Source organism: Lissotriton vulgaris, chromosome 6 (genome assembly GCF_964263255.1).
Source record: "Lissotriton vulgaris chromosome 6, aLisVul1.2, whole genome shotgun sequence".
NCBI classification, from domain to species: domain Eukaryota; kingdom Metazoa; phylum Chordata; class Amphibia; order Caudata; family Salamandridae; genus Lissotriton; species Lissotriton vulgaris.
This window is the reverse complement of record NC_141694.1, coordinates 1,693,428,620-1,693,453,809: the sequence shown is the minus strand read 5'-3', so window position 1 is coordinate 1,693,453,809 and position 25,190 is coordinate 1,693,428,620. Positions and strand designations below refer to the sequence as shown.

Here is a 25,190-nt window from a genome sequence, read left to right as displayed (position 1 = left end):
AACAGCCCAACTAACCCCAATATATATTGTGCGCAATTTTCATATATTAGCACGATGCCTTGTGGTCTTTCAAGGTACATTTTAGTGGTGACTTATGAATATATAAAATAAGTTTTTCCTCCATGGTAAATACATTTTTTCCTGCCCTCTGTCACTGCATTGTATTGAAACTGCAGCTTAGCCAGCGTACATAAATACGTTTTTATCACACATGTGGCTGTTGTAAATCCACACTGCAGCCCATATGACCATTTACTTTCCATGTCATAGGAATACTTAATGCACAATTTCAAATGAACTTATGCAGATGGTAAGTCAGTCAAATAGGAAGTTCCAATATGCAGCCCATGATTTGAGGCTCTTTACTACTGCTTAGCAGTGGTGAAGTACACAGAATTCTAAAGAAGCACATATAGTGTCCATAAAAAGGCAAACAATCTGTGAGGACCATGCTGAAAAGCCAGATTTACTACACCCTACAAGTGCTGCTTGATATGAATGTTGTCCTTGGCAGCGAATGAAGATCTAGCATCTTCCCCATGCAGGAACCAATCATGCAAATTAATGTCAGAGCCATTACCACCGTTAAAGTCTATTGACACAACCCCAACAGGCTCCCATTGGTTACTGTTTCCATAAAGCAGCGGTTTGGTTAGCAAAATCCTGTGGATGTGCTGCATCTGTTACGCTGGCCATAGAAAGAAGATGCTAGCCACAGGATGTAGCATGACAGGTTTCATGAATGACTTGACCTGATGGCATCAACGTCAGATATCTTGGGATTTTTTAATTGAATGACTGGAATCAAGAGTGCCACGCTGTCCTAAAGTCCAGTGAGTTTGATCTTGGCTGAATGTCCTTTCACAATAGCATGGTCTTTTTGTACTTCTAATGGAGTCACTGCTGGGTAAAGCTGAGATAGTACGTGACCTGATTCCCTGGCTGATTGATGGTGAATGTCACCATGCAGATTTACAATTGCTTAATAGTTGTATTATTTTTCAGTCTTTGCATTCCAATCTGAGCCCTGTTTCCTGTCATACTATTTCTTTGTTTCAAGAGTACCTAAAAAGATAGGAACTCAGCTTGTCAGACTGAGATCAATCATAAACATCGGGATATTTTGTTTTTGTTGTGGGAGTAAAACTAGCAATCGAGTTTTCCTTACGGTACAATGTGAGCAATGTGAGATTTAGATATTAGAGCAAATTTGATAATCTTTAGTTTGATTCATTTGTTTAGATTGCATTTTTGTTTTGGTTTCTTATCCTTTGTTTTACTTTTTCTCTTTTATATTTCGTAGACATCCTTTCTCCGTTATGTATGCAAAATCGAAAATTTCCATCATTGAACATTACAATTAAAACTGCTGCTTTTTAAAGATCGTGTACATATGTTTTTTTTTTTAATTAAGCAAAAAATTACACAAAAAGAAAACTAAAAGGTTGAAGAAATTAAATCACAAAATGGCAGGCCAGTCCTGGCACTGAGGTAGACTACTTTCTGGGCGGAGGTGCACATGTGCAAGACCCCAGGCCCAACACTCACTTTCACTGTCGGCCCCCGAACATCTGTATTCTCTCCCGTCTTGTGTCTAGTTGTTCCTTCGTCCAGACTCTGCCTTTTGTGCTATTTTCCTCAGCCGTTTGTGCCTTCCTCACTGCCTGTGCCCGTCTTCCTTCTTTGACTTTGCCATTGTGTGCCTTTCTCATCCTTATTGCTTACGCCTCATTTCCTTTCTTTTCTGCCTTGCCTTTGTGCTCCTTTTTCTACCATCTTGCCTGTGAATAATTTTTCCCTACTTTTTCTCCTACCTGTTTTTCTGTCACCCGTTTCCTGCCTCTTGCTAGCCTCACCCACCATCACCCAGGTCCCCTCCTTCCTCCTAGCACTTTCTTAATGGTGGCCACAGCACGACCGCACCAAAGTCATTTAAAAAGCATGCCTGTCTGCGCTCGCCCACATCTGAACTGCACCCTGTGCCAGGAATCCTGGTTCTCCTACACCCTGCAGCTACACTGCTGCTGAACTCCTAGCCCTGGACTGTGGACACCACAACAACTGATGCTGCTACACCTCCCACGATTTACAGTTAGGTCCATTTTTCTGCACCCACTGTACCTTCTCCTGCACCATCAGATCACCCACCAACATGCCATCCACCACCATGCAAACCTACCAACACAATGCTCTTACTTCACATCAACTTGCCTGTCCCCTCCTCAGCACACACTCGCTTTGCAAACAAACCACTGAGATCTGGGAGCCTATCACCACCATCATCCCCCACATCATCTTCCTCACTGAAATGTGGCTTACCCCGGCATCCACTTCTAACATCACCAGAGCAACACCCAACGGAAGCAAGATTGCACACCAAGACTGCACCAACAAACCCGGAGGATGATTGCCATCATCCACAAAGAAAACATCCACTGCACCACTGAGACAGAAGGCACCATCCAGACCATGGAACACTTCAACTTAAAACTCCAAATAGATGGAAAAACTGCCATCAAAAGCCAGGAGCGGATGCCTCCATCTTTAAAAACTACAGGCCAATTTCCCAGCTCCCATATCTAGCTAAGGTACTTGAACAGCATGTCCTTAAAACACTTTCGACATTCTTTGAGGAACAAAGACTGCTACACTCCAGACAGGCTGGTTTTAGAGCTCATCACAGTTCGGAGCTGGTGATGCTATCGGTTCTGGATGAGCTGAGGGTCATGGCTGACAAGAAAGTATTGAGTGCCCTGATCTTATTAGATCTGTCAGCGGCATTCGATACAGCCATAAAACCCTCTTGTCCCGGCTCGCCAGCGTGGGCATAGAGGGACCTACCTAAATCCTTCCTGTCCAACCGGACCCAGAGGGTGCAGCAAGGTGCTCAGGTTTCGCTCTCCGGCTCCCTGACTTGTGGTGTTCCTCAGGGCTCGGCGTTGTCCCCTTTGCTCTTCAATTTATACCTACAATCGCTGGTGGAGAATCTGGCCCAATTGGACTTCCAGGTCTTCAATTATGCAGACAACACCCAGCTCCTTGTACGGATTAACAACTCCAGTCTAGCTCAGGAACACATACAAGAGGTGTTACATTTTATAGTAAGCTGGATGACTGACAACTCACTTAAAATAAATCCAGATAAGACAGAAATTCTGGTTGTCCCACATACCAATAGCCCATGGTGTGATCTGTTTTGGCCATGAGAGCTGGGAGTCGCCTCTACCCAAGTCCCAGTGGTAAAAAGTTTGGGAATTAAAATCGATGCTGAACGGTCAATGAATAACCAAGTGTCTGCAGTGGTTGGTACCTGTACAGGGCTTATGAGGTGCTTATGGAGACTTGTTCCCCTTCTCTCTACAGCTTCTCTACAAGCAATTGTATCTGCTACAACAATGTCCATATTGGATTATGGGAATGCCCGTTATATTGGACTTCCTTGGAAACTGATGAGAAGACTGCGGGTTGTGCAGAACGATGTGGCACGCCTTATCTTTGATTTACCAAGACGGGCTCACGCTTCTCCACTGCTCGCGAAACTACACTGGCTCCCTATTAGGCAGCAAGCAGTTTTCAAGTGTCTATGCATTGCCCACAAGGCCATTTATGGTCAAGCCCAGTCCTATATCAAGGACCGTCTGACAAATTACATCCCTGCCCGGAATCTCCATTCTTCTGTAGCCTGTCGCCTGGTCACCCCACGCTTCCACTCCACCCTCAAAGGGGGCAGAGCCTTTTCCACCGTGATACCACAGCTCTGGAACAGCTTACCCGAATCCCTGCGCAGGGAACCAGCCCTCCTTCCTTTTAGGAAAAAACTCAAGACCATCTTGTTTTTGGAGGCACTGACCATAAAATAACTCGCTCACATCAGCTCATATGCACTGTTTGTTGTAAAACTCCCCCCTAGAAGCGCGAAGAGACCTGATGGTGAACCGGCGCTATATAAAAATTACTTAACATAACATAACATAACCCACGCCTACAGCCCACCTGGATCACTCCCAGCATCTGCACCATCATCCCTGACTTCATTGCCCCTCTCACCATGGACTCCAAAGACTGTGTTTTCCTTGGAAATCTGAATTTCCACCTTGACAACCTCACCAACACCACCAGCCTCCTCAACAGCATGAATAATATTGGATTTACCCAACTTGTAACATACCCCACCCACATCTCAGGACACACATGCGGGACCTCATTTTTCCCTCCTGAAACAGGCTCAAATACAGCCACATCACCAAACTCACCTGGACCAACTCCATTAAACACTTCAACATCTCCAGCCGCTGCACCTCTGTTAATGAGCCATCTAGCACCGCAGTTGGAGCAAAGTATCAGAAAGCCAATGGGCCAACACCCTCAACACATCATGCCCCAACACTACATTAAACCTGGACCAAGCTGTCAAAAACATCACCGTAGATCACCAACTGTACCAACATCATCACTCCCATCAAGAGCAGCAGACATAGGAGATCCACCAAGAGGGCAAGATGGTACATCAAGAACTGAGGACAGCAAAACCCCACTGCAAGCAACTGGAAAGAAGATGGCACACTAGCAAGGATACCTCAGAGAAAACCACCTTTAGGACCTCCCTCAACCTATACCACTGGCTTCTAATGAAAGCCTTATCCAACCACTTAAAGTCCAGTTCCAACCACAGCAAAGAGCTCTTTAACATTGACAGAGTTTGTTAGCCCTACAGCCACAGAAAACAGCATTCCCCCATCCTATAATTATGTGACTAACTCAATGGCTTTTTCACAACAAGATTACCAACATCAATAAGAACTTTGAACCCCAGCCCAAGCCCACAGATTTACTCCACCTTAACACACTCACTGAAACCAACAAGGACCACTGAGTGATCACAAGGGACCAGCTATTTCCCAGGACACCACAACCATAATGAACTCGGTTCACTCAGGAGCCCCCACAGACCCCTGCCTGCACCACATTTTCAACCTCTGAAGCCGCAGGATCAGCAGCAAACTCACCACCCTCTTCAACTCCTCACTCACTATGGTCACCTTTCCTGAAGACTGGAAACATGTGGATGTCAAACCACTCTGCAAGAAACCATATGCCGACCTGAGCGAGCTTAAGAACTATACTGCCCCATTTCCCTTCTCCCCTTCACTGCCAAAGTCAGGGAAGAGGCCATCAAGCAACAGTTCATGAAATATCTATAGCAGAACCTTCTCCTAGACATCGCCCAATTTGGATTCCGTATCAAAAACAGCACCGACACTGCCTTGATCGTGGTCACCGACGACATCGGAACCCTCCACGACCAGGGAGAAATAGCAGCTCTGATCCTCCTTGACCTCTCAGCAGCCTTCGACACCGTATCGCATCATACCCTGATCATAAAACAGAATAACATTGGGATCCAAGGTAACAGCCTCAAATGGATCCCCTCCTTCCTCACTGGAAGAACGCAGAGGGTCTGCCTACCTCAATTCACCTCCAAACCCAAGGACATAATCTGAGGTGTCCTTCGAGGATCCTCCATCAGCTCCACCCTCTTCAATACCTACATAACCCCTTCGGCCAACATCGCCAGATCCCACGGACTAAACATCATATCCCACTCAGATGGCACCCAGCTCATCTTCTTGTTCTCAAAAGATCCTGTCAACACCAGAACCATCTTCCACAGCTGCATGAAGAGCATCACCAACTGGATTAAGGACAACTACCTGAAGCACAACACAGACAAAATGGAAGTGCTTTGAAAACAACCCCACCCCTAGGGACGACTCCTGGTGACCTTCAGAACTAGGACTATCTCCCACACCGACAGACTATGCCAGAATCCTCCGCATAATCCTGGAGAGCAAACTGATCATGTAGTCCCAGATCAACGCAGTCTACTCTGCCTGCTTTCTAACACTTTGCATGTTAAGAAAAGTATTCAAATGGCTCCTTCTGAACACCAGACGTACCAGCACTCAGGCCCTGATCACAAGGCAATTATACTACAGCAACAAACTGTATGCTGGGATCACCACACACCTTCTGCAGAGACTTCGAACCTAAGAGAACTCCCCCACCAGACTCATGCTCGACGTCCCCAGATAGACCCATATTGCCCTCCCACTTCAGAAAACTCCAATGGCTCCCTATACAGAAGAGATGCCTATTCAAGCTGATGATCCACTTCTACAAAGCATTGCACAAAAAAGGAACAGCCGACATCAACCACCGCCTGAACTTCCAATCATCCTACCAGAGAAATACACTTCACCTTCCTCTCACTTACCCACAGCTATCATGTCCACCGAAGCACAGAGGATGCTCCTACCTCAAGGCTAAAACCTTGTACGACCTTTCTCTGCAGCCACGGACCACCACCTCTCTATTGGAATACCAGAAAGCACTTAAGACCTGGCTGTTTGATTGAGTCACCTGAACCATCATGATCCTCAAGTGCCTGGATACCCTCTCGGGTAATTAGCCGTGTTATATAAGTCCACTGATTGATTGATTGAAAGTGCCATCACTCAAAGTGAACAGAGTCAGTGTTGAAGTGGACTGACTCATTGCCACATGTCATATGGTGATACTGGGAGAAGCAAAATGTGAATGACTCGAACAGACTAATAGGTGCAGAGAGCTGGCCAAAAGGTGATCTGTGTGTGTGTGTGTGTGTGTGTGTGTGTATATGTATTTGTATATATGTGTATGCACATATAGATAGATTTTAAAAAACAACATATGAGGCAGATGAGAAAACTAGCATAATCTATAGGCCAGACCTAAAAAAACACAATCTGTTTATTTGGCCTCCCTTATTATTACTGCTACCCTACAACTATTACCACTACTGGTAATAATAATATCTTGCTTTTTATAGAGCTTCATACAACACTTCTGCTATTTCTAAGATCTGTATATGACAGATTGTAATACTGCCCGATTTAATGATTTCAGTGCTGCTTAATGTTGAGTCCTCATCACGCTTCATGAACTACTCAGTTATTTTGCAATCCTGGTAAATGGACAAAAAAGCTCAGCCACCCAGTCAGAGTCTTAGAAAATGTACATTAACTAAAAAGCTTTTTTCTAGCTGAGTGCAGCGCATGGTTTGGGGTGTAATGCTGAAAGTGTCTAGGAATGAAAGAAGGACAAACTGCGTGGAGGGCCTTGAGAACGACGCAGTTATTTGAAATTGATCCAACGGTATTTTGGAAACCTGCAGCTGTTGATAAAATGGAGGATATGCTTCCGGTGTCCTGCAACACTCACCAGCCATTTTGTAGCATCCTGTGGTATCTGTAAATGATTGATAATGTAAAATATCCCAGTGCTACATCGTGATGTAATTCAAAGAAAACAGCACTGCTGCACTATTTTGTGCGTTTGAAGCGCTCAGCACCACCCACAGCACTTTGGTCAAGCGTCTTTACTCTTTCACTTAAAGCTTTGCACTGGCCAGCAGCACTGTACAAATTTCCCCCAAAAAATAAACGAAATGCTTGGCTAAAACCTAATATTATTCTGGTGGCAATGCCTCACAATGGCTGCAGGTTCCTTGAACTATAAATGCGTAAACATGTTTTGAGTTATTGATTTGGGAAATAACACAATTCAATACAAAATCATTTGGGGGCACATGCATCAAGCTATTTAGGAATCGCAAACGGTGCGATTCGGTAAAATCGGACGTTTGCGATTCCTAAATACCTTTTTAGTATGCATCATGCATTTTTGGGAAAATCGCTATTTTTAGCGAATTCCAAAAATGCAATTGCTCTTAAGGAATCGCAAATTTGCGATTCCTTAAAAGCAATGCATCATTTATTTAAAAATTGCGATATTTTAAACTGGAAGTGCAAATTACCACGAGGTTGTGTGGAAAAAGGTAGGTCTGATGGCCTTTTATAAAGTTGCCCGGCGTTAACCGCCTCTATACCATTCTAGTTACCAAATAAAGAGGCAGGCGCTGGAGACTGGAAGGCAGGAAACAGAAGTTTTATTCCGACGGAGCAGAACACATCAGATCAGACAACAAGGTATCGTTTCGAGGTGCTCTAACAGCCTCTCTGAGGCTTGGCCTTTTTATACCTTGGTTTATGACATGTGAGCATTCTTTATTGCAGAAAAGACTCTTTGAAGTATGAAAAGACATCCCCGGAATCCCCGTTTCAGACCCACCCCCACACATATCTACAATAGAGGTCCTCACCCCACATACAATAGGAGGGGGCTATCACGCAGCTGAGTGTTCCGCCGATTCTTAGGATGTGTGCGCCTGATCGTATCCCAGGGGGTGGGGAGGCCATGATCAATAGTAGCTCCTTTGAAGAGGAGCGACTCCATACAATAGGGGGGGCAATAAACTGTATCCCCCGGCTAGGTGATGGCCTGGGACCCGTGCAGACAACCGGACTCAGAGGAAGGGGTCATCAAAGGAGGGGTATTCATGAAAAGAATGGTCTGCGTAGACAATCGAGCGCAGAGGAAGAGTTTATCAAAAGAGGGGTATTCATGAAAGGAAAGGGAGTGTTGGTCAGGCGCGGGTGTGACTCCCAAGGACAGAGTCATGCGGAAGGAGAGGGTTTATGACTTGTGCATGTGAGAGCGGGGGCAGCCAGGGTGTGCAGGGGATGCTCGCAGGGTCAGGGGAGCGCGCTGGCGATCGATCGTGAACAGGGAGACCATGGTACCTAAAATAGCTGCCGTGCATATTGTACATGGATGACAAGATGGCGCAGATGATGTTCAGTTCGCAAACTAAAATTCCACAGTCCTCCCTTTTAACATGTCTCGCCAACTTGTCAATTCGGGTCTATCCCCATAAGGCCACGTACTTCTACCTCGTAGAGGGGACTCATGTGCTCGGTTCGGAAGTCCAAAGTCTTAGGGCACATGCAGTTAGAAATGAGTGCACACAAAGATGGCAAGCATTGAATACCTAGGCAACACCCACATAGTATCACAATCGGTATCAATATGAATGTAAACAACCTCCATCCCCAGCCCTTCAGAGTGTCCCAAAACCAGCTCCCAAGCGACCATCCTTCTTGCTCTTGGTGAACTTCTGAGGAAAGTCTATGGAGGTGCTCAATTGCCTTGTAGACTGAGGGCGAGTTATCTGGCACGTAGGTGCAGCAGCTAGATCCGATGATGCGGCATGCTCCTCCACGGTCGGCTAGAACAACGTCTAGAACCAAGCGATTTTGAAGGGTCACGAGGCGGACCGCCTGAAGCTCAGCCGTGTTGTTAGCGAGGGCGCCAGCCGTAATGTTGATGGTTGTTTCTATTGCCTGGGTCAGATGTCGGATGGCGCGGCTGTTCGCCATCGGGCCCCACAGAGGAACAAGTCCCTTCACCGCATCCAGGAACTGTGCTCCAGTGGAGTCGGCTTGTCCAATGTCACTTGGGCGTCTCTGCCGGTGATGATCAGCAGGGGCTACATACGTGGGGGGGAGGACGAAAGCGATGTAGCAAGTGCCTCTCCAACCTTTCGGGAGCCAGGTGTAAGCTTTGGTGCCACAAACAAAGTACATATTCGGAGAAGCAACAAAAGAGGGGGGGTCAATTGAGTCCAGTGACCTTGTGATGGGGCAGGCACTGTGACCTACCAGCTGTCTTCCCAGGCCTTCGATGCACACCTGGCCAGTGACGTTGATGACAGACAGGGCCACAGTCAGAGTGGCGGCGGTTCGCATCCGTAGGTGGGAGAAGGTGGCTCTAGCTGGATTATGGAGCACCTGCATTTCTACTCGCTCCTTTGCAGGGATGTCCATAAGGAAGGCGGAACCAGAGGGAACAGGACACAAGGGAGCAGATGTCCTTCCGGTTTTGTTCAGCCAGAACCCATGGTAGAAGTGTGACACTGTTCGACCAGAAGTGGCGTTGTCCTTGTGGCTTTCTTGCATGAGGATCAACCAGGCAAGGCAGGAGCCATGAACTGAGAAAGGAGAAGGGATGAAGGGGATGGAGTGACCGGTGGCATGCGGGAGCAGTCCGCAGATCCAGCAGTTGGTGGCATTTGCAGCAAGGTTGTGCTGGTGCAACAGTTGTACAAAGGAATTGTTCCAGAACTCCTTACGCCTCTCTCGGAGCTGAGGTGAGAGGGAGATCAGGTGGTGCTCTTTCATAGTGGTTGGCTGTGCAGTGGTTAGCAATATCCGATGAGCAGGAGTGCTTTCCTCCAAGATCCAGAAGGAAGGCATGAGGAGGAGGCAAAAGAGGAAAGCAATGAAGAAGGCGATTGTCTTTGATTTGTGCATATTGTCAGTCTTTGGGTTCCTGTAGTGGGTATTTCCGGCTGCTTCCATCATCTTCTTATCTGCCGCTTCCATCATCTTCTTATCTGGCGCTTCCATCATCTTCAAGGTCCTCGGTAGCGGGCAGAACCACAGACTTCGTTTAACTTCTCTCCGGGTAACCCTTGGTGGTGTTTGGGTCACCGTTCTGAGATTTAACTTAGTCCGTGGTCTACTTAGCCGAAGCTCCCTCCTTTCGACGCAGGAAATACCCTTCCCTGGATGGTACAGTGGGATCAGGGAATTTTGCAAGTTCAAGTGCCTCGGTATCGGGATAGCAGTTGAGTGATGGTCGATCCTTGTTCAGGAGCTCTTCTTGGTTGTCGATGTCTTCGGCGGTGGCCAGGGTCGAGGAGACCTTCTTGCAGTGGTGTGCGTGCAGCCAGTGCCGCTTCCCCTCCACTCGAAGAGCTGTCCGGGTGGTGATTAGTACTTGCCAGGGGCCCGTCCACCGGGGTTCCAGACTCTTCGCTCGTTGAAAATTCCGGACTAATACATAGTCCCCCGGATGGATGTCGTGGCCCGGACCCCTGGAAGCATCGGGGATGGCCTGCTGCACCTGCTGATGAATGACAGACAATGTTTTTGTTAATTTGTACAAGTAATCAGACAGCAGGACGTCCGGGACGTCATGAATGGAGGTCGGTTTGGGGGCAGTCCAAAGGTTCATTGGTCGCCCGAACACAACCTCATAGGGGGTCAAATGGTGTTTAGTGGGGGTGGAGCGCATTGATAGCAATGCCAGTGGGAGGGCATCTGGCCATTTAAGTCCCGTGGTGGCCACTATTTTTGACAATTTCAGCTTCAATGTAGCGTTGTGTCGCTCCACCAAACCAGCAGATTGGGGTGGAAGACCGCATGGAACCTCTGCCTCACACCCAACCCCTTCAAAATTAGCTGGATAACTTCTGCTATGAAGTGGGGGCCGTTGTCGCTCCATAAAATTCGACAGAGGCCGTAGCGAGGAAAAAACTCTTTCAGTAGTACTTTGGCAGTAGTCATGGCAGTATTATCACGGGTTGGATAGGCTTCCACCCATTTGCTGAAGGCACATACAATGACCAGTACATACTTCAAGCTTTGGCATCTCTCTAGCTGAATGTAATCCATCTGGAGGACCTCAAAGGGGTGGTCGGGGATCCCAAACCCTCCCCGGGGCACTACAGTTCCTTTCCCGGGGTTGTGTTGCAAGCAGATAAGGCACTGCTGGACCAGACGTTTGGCTGAGTCGGGGATTTTGTCGTTGTGCCAGACTTTGGAAATGAGCTCGACCATGGGGGCAGATCCTATGTGTGCGGGGGAGTGTGCCATAGTCAGTATGGGGATCAGGTATGAGTCAGGCAGCAACCATTTGTTCGCATCCTTTGTCCGCCAGCAGCCTTCATCGTCCTTCAGACCCACCCGTGCCCACTCAGTCAGTTCGTGAGGTGTGCTGGCCGACTGGATGTCTCTAATCGTCTCCCTAGCGTCAGTCCATTTCTCTGCTTGTGACCTGGTCACATACATGCGTGTCGTTGTCCTATTTTCAGCTGTGGTTCGCGCAGTGATATCGGCCAGCGCGTTTCCTTGTCCGACTAGGTCCGTCACCTTCTTGTGTGCCTGACACTTGATCACTGCTAACCGTTTGGGGAGTAGTACTGCTTTGATCAGGGCAGAGACTAGGGCCTAGATGTATCAAGCCTTTTGCGATTCGTTAAGGCCGAAATTCGCAGAATTTCGGCCTTAAGGAATCGCAAACGGACATTTAGCATCTTTTGGGATGTATCAGAAATTAGCAAAATAAGGAATCGCAAAAAATTGCGATTCCTTATTTTGCTTATGCATTTAAGGAATCGCAATTTTGCGATTCCTTAAATGGCATGTATGAAACTATTTTAAATTGCGAATTCGGGTTAAGGAATCGCAAATTAACACCAATTTGAGGTTCGTGTTAATTTGCGAAATCCTTTTAAAAAACAAAAAATGACTATTTTGAAGGTGGCATGTGACACACATACATGCCCATAGGGCATGTATGTGTGCCATATGCACACACATGTAAGTTTCAGGGGTGCAGCAGGGTGTCCATGAGACACCCCTGCACCCTTGAAATAATTCTCAAATTGCGATTAGCAAATTGCGAATTCGCAATTTGAGAATTACTGCACAATCATTCCTATGGGCCTCCTGGCCCTTAGGAATGCATGGGGAATTATTCCTTATTTGCGAATTCGCAAAATGCGAATTCACAAATAAAGATAAATAAGGAATCGCAAAAAAAATGCAATTTTTTACATACATTCCATTTTGCGAATTCTAAATAGCGATTCGCAAAAAATCGCTATTTAAGATTCGCAAAATGGAATCTTGATACATCTAGGCCTAAATCCCCGTGGAGGATGGGTGTGCCGTGGGACGTGGGGAATCCCCTTTCCCTCCATAAGAGCCCAAAATGATGAACCACCCCGAAAGCATACTGGCTGTCTGTGTAAATGTTCGCCGTGGTCCCTGTCGCTACGATGCATGCTCGTGTGAGGGCTATTAGCTCTGCCGCCTGCGCGGATCGTTGTGTGATGCGGGCTGTCTCAATTACAGTTCGGGCTGTCGTTACCGCATAGGCAGTTGAGGTGGTGCCATCTGGGAGTTTGATGCATGAGCCGTCTACCCATAGCTCTCCATCAGGGTCTGTGAAAGCAGTGTCTCGGAGGTCAATTCTACTCCTAGTTTGTTCGTCCGTGAGGGTTACACAGTCGTGTATGGGAGGCACGTCGGGGTCACTTTCTGGCAAAGGCAACAGTGTGGCAGGATACAAAGTCGTGCATCTCTTCAGAGTGATGTGGGGGGCAAGTAGGGTCAATTCGTACCCTGTCAGTCGTGCACTAGTCAGGTGTTGAGTCTTGGTCTGGTTCAAAAGGGTGTCGACCGCATGGGGTACTAACACAGTGAGGGAGTTCGAAAGTACGATTCCCTCGCTCTGACGGATAGAGACAGCAGCGGCGGCTACTGCTCGAAGGCAGGCAGGCAAAGCTCTGGCTACGGGGTCAAGAGTAGCAGAGAAGTAGGCACAAGGGCGCTGTTTAGGACCGATGGGCTGAGTTAGAACAGACAACGCGCATCCCTCCCTTTCGTGAGTGAAGAGGGAGAAGGGCTTGGAGTAATCCGGTGTTCCCAGGACAGGTGCTGAACAAAGGGCATCCCGCAACTCTTTAAAGGACGTTTGGCATTCGGGGGTCCAAGGGAGCGGGAAGGGGACATCTTTGGCCAACAAGGAAAGTAGGGGTTTTATTATGAGACTGAAATTTGGTAACCACTGTCTGCAGAAAGAGGTTAGACCCACCAAAGAACGGACTTGCTTTTGGGTTTTTGGGATGGGGGTGTCTAGGATGGTTTGGATTCGATCGGGCGTAAGTTTCCTCCCTTCTTTGGGCAGGAGATGGCCTAGGTATGTCACTTGAGGCTGGCAGAACTGCAATTTCTTTTTAGAGACTTTGTGGCCATTTTCTGCAAGAAAGTGTAAGAGTTGGACAGTGGCTGTGATTGCAAGTGGGGTGGTGTCGGCCGCCAAAAGGATATCATCGACATATTGGATCAACACCACTCCATCTGGTAGCTGGACGGCGTCCAGCTGTCTTTTGAGGGCCTGGCTGTAAATGCTGGGACTTTCAGTGTAGCCCTGGGGAGCTCTACAAAATCGGTACGAGCGGGATTTTAGGGTGAAGCCGAAGAGATAACGGCTGTCTGGGTGGATGGGGATAGAGAAAAATGCATTTTTGAGGTCAATGACAGTGAAGGTGGTGGCAGTGGACGGGATGAGGGTCAGAATGGTGGTGATGTCTGAGACTACAGGGTACTGGGGTACAACCACTTTGTTAACCTCCCGCAGGCCGATGATGAAGCGGTACGCTTTCTCATCTCCCTCGCCTTGCTTCTTAACAATGGGTAGGATAGGGCTGTTGCAGACATTGCTAACTACTTCCTCGACCACTCCTGCATCTACCAGGGACTGAATGATCGCTACCAGTGCCTTCTCGCCCTCGGGCGATATCCGATACTGTGGGAGTTTCGGGGGTATTGCGTCTTGTCTTACCGTTATGTGTACAGGGTCAATCATCATTCGTCCCACATCAGAGTCATTTTTGGCCCATAGGTACGGGGGCAGGGTGTCGAGCAAGGACAGGTCAGTGTCAGTTATGGAGTACATGTGTCATGCTGGGCAGGATTTGGACATGCTCGGGTTGTCATACAGGATGACTCGGACTCCATCTGGGGAACACCTGATGGTAGCTCGAAAATGCTTTAGTAAATCAATGCCCATAATGGCGTCAGGGGAGTTGGAGGAGAGCAAAAATGTTGCGTCAGTGGGGTTGTTTTCTAGGTCAAAGGAGATAGGTACGGACAGGGGGTTAGTGGAGGGCGTCCCATCGAAACCTATCGATGTAATGTGTGAGCCAGACAAGGGTGCCCTTGGAATCAGTCGCTTCGATAACACACTACGTGTCGCCCCAGTGTCTACCAAAAATGGAGACTTCGTACCCAGGACCTTAGCGGTGACGTAAGGACCTTGCTGGTCAACACAGAGCTCGACTGGATCCCTCCCTTGCCCCTGGCAGTCCTATGCAAAGTCGGGGGCATTCTCACTGTCGGATAGTTGATACTGGTTCTGTCGGGGACGGTCAAACGTGTTCGATCTCCCTGGTCTGTCGTTGTTGGTGTCATTTGTGTACCCTCGCCCCTGTCCCCTATTTCTCGGTCCACCCGCTACGTCCTTGGGGTCCCTATTTCTGTTAATTTCTAACAGAACCGGACACTGGGATTTCCAATGGCCGAATCCTTTGCAGAAGGCACACTGGTCCTCGCTAATGTCTCTACGTCCAATGTGGGGTGTTGGGGTGCAATCTTTCAGAGGTGGATTTCTAGGGGTGGTTGATTGGTAGTTCCCCCTGTGGGGTTCTCTTCCGACCGCTACCCCTTGTATCTGGGCTATCATCACCCTTTCTTTCAAATCTTTCTTCTTTCTCTCGGATGCCCTATCACTCTCATTCTTTTGATGTTCGTAATACTGAGCCATCTGAAGGATAGCTGCGGGTTTGGAGGCCCCCAACTACTCTCGCTCGGCTGTAACTTTTGGGAGACCTCTTGTGATAGACCCTTTACATAATTTTGCACAAACAGGTGTTGTCCGGTGGCGGTGGTCATGTCTTGGCCACTGTAGTCGGAGAACACCGTCTCAAATCGGGAGAAGTATTCCGATACGTCTTCCTGGGGTTTCTGACGGCAAGCCGTGAATATCGACCAATCTACCTTTTTCTCTGGGATTAATGTCTTTAGCTTCTGAACTATTTTGTCTGGGAGTTCCAGTACGTCTTTTACAGGTTTCCTTCCGGACTCTCGCTGTCTATCTAGCTCACTGAGTTAATTCCAGGTATGTCCGAACAGATCTGTGTGGTCGGCTTTCCGGATTTGCTTCCACACGTCAGCCGGCAGACATAACCCGAAAAACAAGTCAATGTCCGCTAAAGTCATTATCGTCGAACCCAAGGCTGTGCCTAATTCGGTATAAAATGCTGTCGGGTTCTTTCTTAAATCGGGCAGGGTTTGCCTAAAAGTTTAGATATCTTGTCGATCCCAGGGTTGATAAACCCAATTGTACACAACCCTCCCCTTTGCATCTGTGTGGTTGATATCGTCGTTTGTTCCCTGACCTCGTGGCGGAACCCAGTAAGGGGCCGCTTCTCTGATAGGCATCATAGTGTTGGCTACTTCTAATGAGGACTCGGTCGTTTCAGGGACTGTAATCTTGACTTCTGGTTTCTGTTCCGTGAGGTGGCGGAAGACTTCAAGCGTTTGCATGAAGAGGTCCGTCACATCGTGTTCAGTCCCATCTCCGACATCTACCTTTCTATATAGAGTTGTCAATTTAGCGGGGCCCTTATTCTGATACCTATCCTCATATGCGTTCAGGGTGTGGTAGCTGAATCGTAAAATGAAATGCCGTCTGTGGCTACCGGCATGTGAATTGTGCATATCCATCGTGTATTCTTCGCTCTCCTTCCGTTCTACTAGTGTCTTCACTATCTTGTCAATCCCATCCCGCTCATCTTTGCTCAATCTATTTGGTCTAGCTGGTGGTTGCTTGCTAGCCTCGGGGTCATCTGGTGTCGTTACTGATGCATCCGGTGCAGAGGCCGCCAGGGCCGGGGCACTAGTGCTAAGGTCACTCTTGCTTGTATTTGGAGCTGGTAGGTGCTGTATCAGAGGTTGGCAGGGGGCATATGGAGGGGGCATGTAGATGATTGGAGGACCTAGCAGTAACTCATCGTTCGCTCGTTGTTTGGAGGGCAGCTCAGGGTAGAGCGTGGAGGGGGTCCTAACAGGGCATTGGCCTGTCAACCCTGATTCTTGCTTTCGTGTAGCTTCCTTTCTTTCTTTTATTTCTTCTTCTAGTTGCTTAGCGGCTAGGTGGGCTGCCTTTCGTAACTCTTTCCCTATTTTTGCTTCTTCTCTTTTCTTTCGTTGTTCCGCTTCTTTGCGCCACATGCCGATACTATCGAGCATGGTGGGCGTAGTCTTATTTTTCTGGAGCGCTGCTTCTAATGTTTCTATTTTATGATCATCAAAGGAACCTATCAGTGGCCACTGACTTTCGGGGTCCTTCTTTGTATATTTATGCCATAACTTATTATAAGCTATAGCGACTAGTCCATGCTTAATGAACATGTCCTTATTAGGGGTGCCTTCCAGTGGAGCTGGATGGTTCATCTCTAATGAGCGGTCCGGGCTAAACAGGCTACCAATCAGTGGGGAGAAGATAGGCATGACGGATTACAACGGGGACAAAAGTCTGCACTACCTATCTTATCACTGCGTGCAAAGACTAGACAGAATATTTCTATTCTTCGTTGTTTGCAGGCGGTGAATACCTCAAAAGAACCAATATCGAACAATCAATGTTCGGTCAATCAAACAATCAATGGGGAGAATAAGTAGGCACGACGGGTTACAACGGGGACAAAAGTCTGCGTTACCTACCCTTTCACTACCTGCAAAGAGAGAACCTGTTCTTCCCTGTTTGCAGACAGAGAATCTCCAGAGAACAATCCGCGAACGACAGTTCGGGCCAAACAATCAATCAGTGGGGGAGGAAGATAGGCACGACGGATTACAATGGGGACAAAAGTCTGCGTTACCTATCCTTCGCTACCTGCAAAGAGAGAGCCTGTTATTTCTCTGTTTGCAGACAGCGAATCTCCAAACAAATCAACAAAAGAGTAATACTAGTATTATCCAAATCAAACAATCATTTCGCAATTTGTCGCATTTACACGACCGCATGGACAGTTTCCTGTCTTCCGAATCCAGCGCCCGATCGTCCTCTACTCTTCGTGGTCTTCGCGGCACTCCTGATGGTTCCCAGTCAGGACCGTAGATCACTCGAGAGAGGTCTGTTCGGAACCAGTGAAGTTCGGATGATCGGCTGTCAGACGAGGGTCTATCGGACAGGAGCTCTCCCGATCGTTGCAGTCGTTCACTCTGTCGTCAGGACCTCTCCCACTGGATCCACGAGTCACTGATGGGCCCCACGTTTGGGACGCCCCCATTGTGGAAAAAGGTAGGGCTGATGGCCTTTTATAAAGTTGCCCGGCGTTAACCGCCTCTATACCATTCTAGTTACCAAATAAAGAGGCAGGCGCTGGAAACTGGAAGGCAGGAAACAGAAGTTTTATTCCGACGGAGCAGAACACATCAGATCAGACAACAAGGTATCGTTTCGAGGTGCTCTAACAGCCTCTATGAGGCTTGGCCTTTTTATACCTTGGTTTATGACATGTGAGCATTCTTTATTGCAGAAAAGACTCTTTGAAGTATGAAAAGACATCCCCGGAATCCCCGTTTCAGACCCACCCCCACACATATCTACAATAGAGGTCCTCACCCCACATACAATAGGAGGGGGCTATCACGCAGCTGAGTGTTCCGCCGATTCTTAGGATGTGTGCGCCTGATCGTATCCCAGGGGGTGGGGAGGCCATGATCAATAGTAGCTCCTTTGAAGAGGAGCAACTCCATACAATAGGGGGGGAAATAAACTGTATCCCCCGGCTAGGTGATGGCCTGGGACCCGTGCAGACAACCGGACTCAGAGGAAGGGGTCATCAAAGGAGGGGTATTCATGAAAAGAATGGTCTGCGTAGACAATCGAGCGCAGAGGAAGAGTTTATCAAAAGAGGGGTATTCATGAAAGGAAAGGGAGTGTTGGTCAGGCGCGGGTGTGACTCCCAAGGACAGAGTCATGCGGAAGGAGAGGGTTTATGACTTGTGCATGTGAGAGCGGGGGCAGCCAGGGTGTGCAGGGGATGCTCGCAGGGTCAGGGGAGCGCGCTGGCGATCGATCGTGAACAGGGAGACCATGGTACCTAAAATAGCTGCCGTGCATATTGTACATGGATGACAAGATGGCGCAGATGATGTTCAGTTCGCAAACTAAAATTCCACAGTTGAACCTCGTGGTAATTTGCGAAATGGTTTAAATTTGCTTAATATTGCTTTTTTTAAACTGTGCAATTACAGACACACATGTCCTAAGGACATGTGTGTATGTAACTTGTACTGAAAAGTACATTTCATGGGTGCAGGGGGGGGGGGTCATTGGACCCCCCTCTCCACCCTTGAAATGCATTCATGAATTGCGATTTTTCAATTGCGAATTCGCAATTCCCATTGATTCCTATGGGCCTTTTAGCCCATAGGAATGAATGGGAATTGCGAATTCGCAATTGAAAAATCGCAAATTTCATGCGAATCGGTAAAAATTGCGATTTTTACCGATTCGCATAAAATTTGCGAGAAAAATGATGCATAGGCTTTTGCGAATTCTTATTTGCGATTCGCTATTTTTCGCAAATAAGAATTCGCAAATGCCGATATTGATGCATGTGGGCCTTGGTTCTCTGCCAAAAGCCCTGCTTGTAAATCTGCCCTTATTAAAAGACTGCTGTACAGATCCACCTCAGTTATACCTAGACATGGTATGTCTTTCTCTACAACTTGTCTGTACGTGACACACACACACACACACACACATGCACTCATTTGCTCACGCAACTTTTGTACACGACGTAACCACTCACTCGTGTATCACACTGTTCATATTAAGATGACATTTTCATTACTTCAGACCATGTATGGATGTATTTTACTCTGATATGATATATATTTTTACTTTTTTAAACTGTAAATCATGAATTGATGTGTTCTTTTTCTTATGTGCCTCTATGATTGTTTTTATGAAGCAACCGAATAAAGCTTTCTTGATTCTTGGTTCTTGATTCACTCAACCAAACACTTAAAGACAGACACAGTTACACTTTTTTGGGCCCAGCATCTCTAGCACGTCGATTTTCCTGATCCAGGCAGAGAATGATGTAAAGAGTGGACCAGGTCTCTCAGAAATGCATATAAGCAAATGGCTTATATATCCATAGAGAACCGAGTGGGAGAAGGTTTCAAGTGCAAATACCTCAATAAAGCCCATATTGTGTGGATAAGATGGACCCAGACCTCATTATAATCCCCACCATCCCAAAACAATTGGTCACCTGATTGTACTTAGTACCGTTCAGAAAACCTACCTATAGATCTGTCTTTTAGTGCTTTATTTGCCTTTAGGTGGTCATTTGTGGGGCACTAGGGAGAGAGTGTTCCATCCTAGCATTGCACGTTAATGTACAAATCTACCTCTCTTTTTAGTGACCATGTAAATCCTATTTTATTTCGGAATTTCTGGATGCTTGATTGTCTCAAAGCACCCTGAAGCAGCTGATAGACAGTATATTAGCAGGACATCTACAGAATCTGTAAGGATGACTGATGGTAGTAACAGGCACAGGCTGTGATCTGGTATTTGGGGAAATTATGATATTAGTCAAAGAAACGTGTGTAACAACTGAAATAAAGGTAGCCCTGACGTCACTCACAGCATATAGCTCTGCAATGTTAATGCCCTTCCAAGCATCTGCAAACATATCAATAGTTCACGTATTATTATTTTTCCTATTGTTTTAGGAATTTTCAACTCTAGTTCGCCTTTGGAATACAATGTCTTGCTAAATCCTGGAAGTAACTGCTCTGAAACTCGTGCGGTTGGTGAAATGAACTCTGTTCTTTTAGAGGACCTTACACCATATACTCGATATGGAATTAGAATACAAGCATGCCAAGACGGTAAGGATATACTTTTGGAAGTGTATTTATCCTTGTGTACAAACAGTTATCTGTTGTACTGTGGTACAGTTGGGAAGTAGTTTCTGATGTTCCTGAGAAGTTTGAAGCATAGCATGCCTACTGTGATCACCTGAAGCAATCTATGTTTTAATGAGATTTTATAGAAAGATCGAAAAAAAAGGAGCAACTTCTTGAAAGTGTGACTAAGATCCAATCAAATACTACTATATGCATTTTTGCAAGAGTACTAACCTCATTGTGAGTATGACAAAGTTATAACTCCTCGAAAATAAAATTCCTCTATAGAATTGTTTTGAACAGTTACCAGTAGTGAATTGTTGCAACTACTCGAAACGAAGGTAAATTTATTATGAAATGAGGGCAACAACTGCACTAAAGTAATCTGATGATGTCACATTACCACCAGCATTGAACATGCTTCACACACATTTTGCATTGTATCTATCCATTTGGCTTTGCCAGCATATCACCAAAAGCAGTCCCTGCAGCCCGCTACAGAGCAAAGATTTTGCACATACTTGTATTAAGCATTTATCCCACATTTTTTCTCTCTGAGCAAAATGTGGTAAGTGCTCTAGAGAACATACTTTGATTTTACATGTGTTCATCTGGATGCATGAATGAGTAAAGTGGAAGACCCTAGTATTGAGGAGGGCAAGTTCCTGAATTGACCAGATCAAGTGCAACATCAAGGTCGCCATGGTTAGGAGGTGTTTTTGGTTAGTTGCTACATTGTAATAAGGGTCAGAGGACTCCTTTATTCCACAAAGTAACCCAACCTGTTCTGGTTTAATTGGCATATTTAGAGCATAAGTCCTATTTGGGGTCCTTACACATTTTCTACCAAAACCGTCATACATGTGCACAGATCTCTTTCACCGGCATGGAGATCTCTGTACAGAAAATAATCAGAGGCAGAGATGGAGATCTCCAGCTGGAAGTATATGAACTGATGATTGGAGTACGTAAAGTAGCATTACTTCACATAACGCAAAGTAGCTTTTTTGAATTGGGCCCTTATTCTTCAACAAAACTCTCGAGTTTTGCAATGATTCGCTTGTGCTACATATCACTTCTTTCTTTGATCTGTATGAAGCATTAGTTTTAAAACGAAACGCTATTTTTGAGTATTTAGTTGCATAGATTAATCGGTGAGTGATTGTGAAGTGTTCTTTGGGAAGTGCACCATTTTTTGGATGAACTCCTTGAATTCAGTTTCCGGTTTTTTTCCATGGCAGCAAATTGGAAGGCAAGCTCCAAACTGACAAAAAAGGACACCTGTTCTGCAAATCCATAGATTTAGTCTGGTGTTTATCTTTGTATTACGTTTTGTGCTTTTATAATTGAATATCTTATTTTCATTTTTCATAAAAACTATAAATTCCTAAATGCATTAATATACTCATAAACAACACTGTTAGCTATCTTTTTTGCTTAAATGCTGGTTTAGATTAAATTGACTGATTTTTCTGAAAAATGTTTTTTCCAGGTGGTTGTGGAGTAGGCAATATCATATATGCAAGAACTACAGAAGCATGGCCGGAAGACATGAAACCACCCTATGTTAAGTCTACTTCATCCACTGTCATTGAGGTGAAGTGGTCAGCACCTGGGAAACCTAATGGAATTATTATGAACTATTTCATTTACAGGTAGAGGCATACTGCATATTTTCTACTGAGTTCACGTTTGTAAAATGCCTATTTTATTATGCATTCCACTGGCATTGTATGATATGTAATAGAACAATGTCCGGTACGATATTTTATCCTTTTGTCTGCAAGGGTATTTTTATTGTTCATGTTGATGTATCAGACTTCTAAGTACTGTTGTTCAGCAAGTCCTATGAATGGAACCTGGACTAGAACCATTCAAGAAATTGGACTGATAGGAGACTAGACCCAGTTCATCTTTAATACCCCAAATCTTTGCTGTGATTCTGGTATCAATAAGCATCTGCACATACTACAAAAAAGGTAATCTAACTCCTCCAGACAGCATGCCCTACAGAGAGTCTGTAGATGGTTCAACTGGTCTACCATACCATTATTTGTATAGGCCTTCCAAAAATAATCTACTAGGCAGACGTGTGTAGTCTTATGAATTGTGAATCAGTCTGCCATGAAGTAGCTTAGATTCAGAAACAGTTTCCCACCAAGCAATCTTTCTTCATAGGCAACTTTCTCCGTTGGAGTACCTGAAAAAACAAGCCCCAGACTACACACCTGCCATGACTTCAACTGTTTGCGTCCTCAAGACGTGTTACCAATTGAATACATAAATGAGCTGGAATTTAGGGATTTTTCTTATCTCCAATCTACTAATAAAATTCATCTGGTATATTAGCCCCTCAATGGCAATAGAGGACCATATTAAACAGTACACCTGGTTTGTATCCTATGCACAAGCACATCCACACACACGAGTTAAAACATTTTATATAGGGCTGTTTGCACTACTCAGTCTCAGTTTACAACTACTCTCTTTACTGACCCCAGAAGGATGTTTGCATTCTACATATTTAAACATGCTAACCACATGACATGCCAACATCCAAGAATAATCTGCTGCCACCATGAAGTCCATTCACTTAGGGAGTCTACCAGGCCCCCGCTCGGTGTCAACAAGGTTTGCAAGAACAAACAACACCCCTACTCCATGGACTGCAACCCATCACCGCCATGCTCACACCCATTCTGAAGGTCTTCACCTCTTCTGTCACCATCCCAGATGGTTGGAAACATGTAACTGCCTCCAATTACTGAAGAAACCCCCTGCAGACCCTTCAATGCTTTCCAACTACAGACTGATCTCCCTGCTACCATCCATCCAAGATCCTAATCTCTACCACCAGTCCCTGGTCACAGAGAAAATCCTTAACAGATACCTCACTGAATATCTCAGCATTTACCAACTCATGGAGTACTACTCAGTCTGGTTACAGACCCATCCACTGCACAGATACAAATTACACCCTCAAGACTCTGGAAAAAGGAGACATTTCAGCCCTCATCCTCCTAGACATATCCATAGCATTTGACAGAATACCCCCACCCTCATTGAACACCTACACAACATTGGAATTCAAGGACAAGCAATCCACTGGATCTGCTCCTTTCTGACTGGAAGGTCCCGGTCAGTCACCCTGGAATTGTACACTTCAGACACATACAACCTCCTCTGTGGAGTTCCTCAAGGATCCTCCTTTTTTTGACCCTCTTCAACACACACATGGTTCCTCTAGCAAGTATCATCCACTCTCACAACATCAATTTCCTCTCATTCACCAATAACATACAACTCATTCTCTCCTTCATGAACAAGATCCCCAGTACACGGATCAAGTTCAATGCTTGCATGACTGAAATAACCCACTAGGTGATGACCAACTGTCTAAAGCTAAACAATGAAAAGACTGAAATTTTGATCTAAGAAAAGAGCACCTCAGTGTGGGACTCCTTCTAGTGGCCAAAAGAGCAAGGACTGACACCCACCCCCAACACCCATGCCAAGAACTTCGGAACCCTCTTCAAGGTTAAACGCAACATGACCACCCAAGTCAATGTCTTCACCGCCTCCTGCTTCCATACTCTGAAGATGCTGAGGAAGATTTTCAAATAGCTCGCAATCAAAACCTGGAAAACACAGACACGCAGGTCAAAAGCAAGCTGGTCTAGGAAAACACCCTCAGTGCCGGGTGCTAAACCTGGCATCCTTGGCGTGGTTTCCCCTGTCCTTTAATCTCTATCTCCTGCATTTGTGATGTTATGCTGGACTTCGTTTATGTATTCTGGGTACATTACCACTGCTTATCAGTGCTAAAGTACAAGTATTCCCTATGTAAATTATTATTCTGATTGGTTATTGATGATTGGCATATTTGATTTACTGGTAATCCCCTAGAAAAGTGCACTATGTGTGCCCAGGGTTACATTAGCCTGCAAACCTTCCCTTTTATTACATGTAAGGCACCCCTATGTTAGACCCAAGGTACCCCCATGGGCAGGGTGCAGTGTATGTAACAGGTAGGGGTTGTATGATGGAACAACAAGTTCCCCAAAACAACTCCCTAAACCACACAGTCTGTACTAGGACTGCGTCTCAACAATGATCTTTTACTACACATTCTTTTATCACACATTTGATAAAGGAATGCATGGTAAACCACCCCCTAAAATCTATTATGAACCGCCCCCCCACTCCCAAAAATCTACCCCATACCCCTCCACCTCCCACCGCCTAAAAACTTACACAAACCCCCAACCTTCTAATAACTACAACTTACTCCTCCCACCCCCTAAAATCTAGCTCAAACCCCTCCCAACCCATAAAAACTAGCAGGAACCTCCCAGCCCCTAAAAACTAATACAGACCCCACCACTCCCTTAAAACTAACTCCAACCCCTCCCATCCCCTAAAAACATACACAACCCCCTCCCACCCCCTAAAAACGATCACGAATCCCCAACCCCTAAAAACTAACACAAATCTCCCTACCCCTTACAATCTACCCCAACCCCCTCCCACCCTCTAGAAACTAACACCCAAAGCCCTCCCCCACCCCGAACCCCTCTTACCTCTCATGTTCCTCTGATGCTTCTCAGGACTGCTCATCCTGAACACTAGACCGTCTCAGCCTGAAGCACGCACATGTGTGGTTCACGCTAAGTCATTGTTCGTGCA

At 46.2% G+C, this 25,190-nt stretch overlaps 1 protein-coding gene across 1 annotated transcript in view; it reads left to right on the top strand.

Moving 5' to 3' along the window:
- The window catches only part of USH2A (usherin), a 2,319,650-nt gene that overhangs the window by 1,889,544 nt on the left and 404,916 nt on the right, over positions 1 to 25,190 (top strand). Inside the window, exons 49-50 of the mRNA XM_086925936.1 lie at positions 20,328 to 20,486; positions 21,997 to 22,159. Of these exons, the coding sequence (XP_086782062.1) occupies positions 20,328 to 20,486; positions 21,997 to 22,159 (322 nt within the window). The remainder of the gene's footprint in view (positions 1 to 20,327; positions 20,487 to 21,996; positions 22,160 to 25,190) is intronic.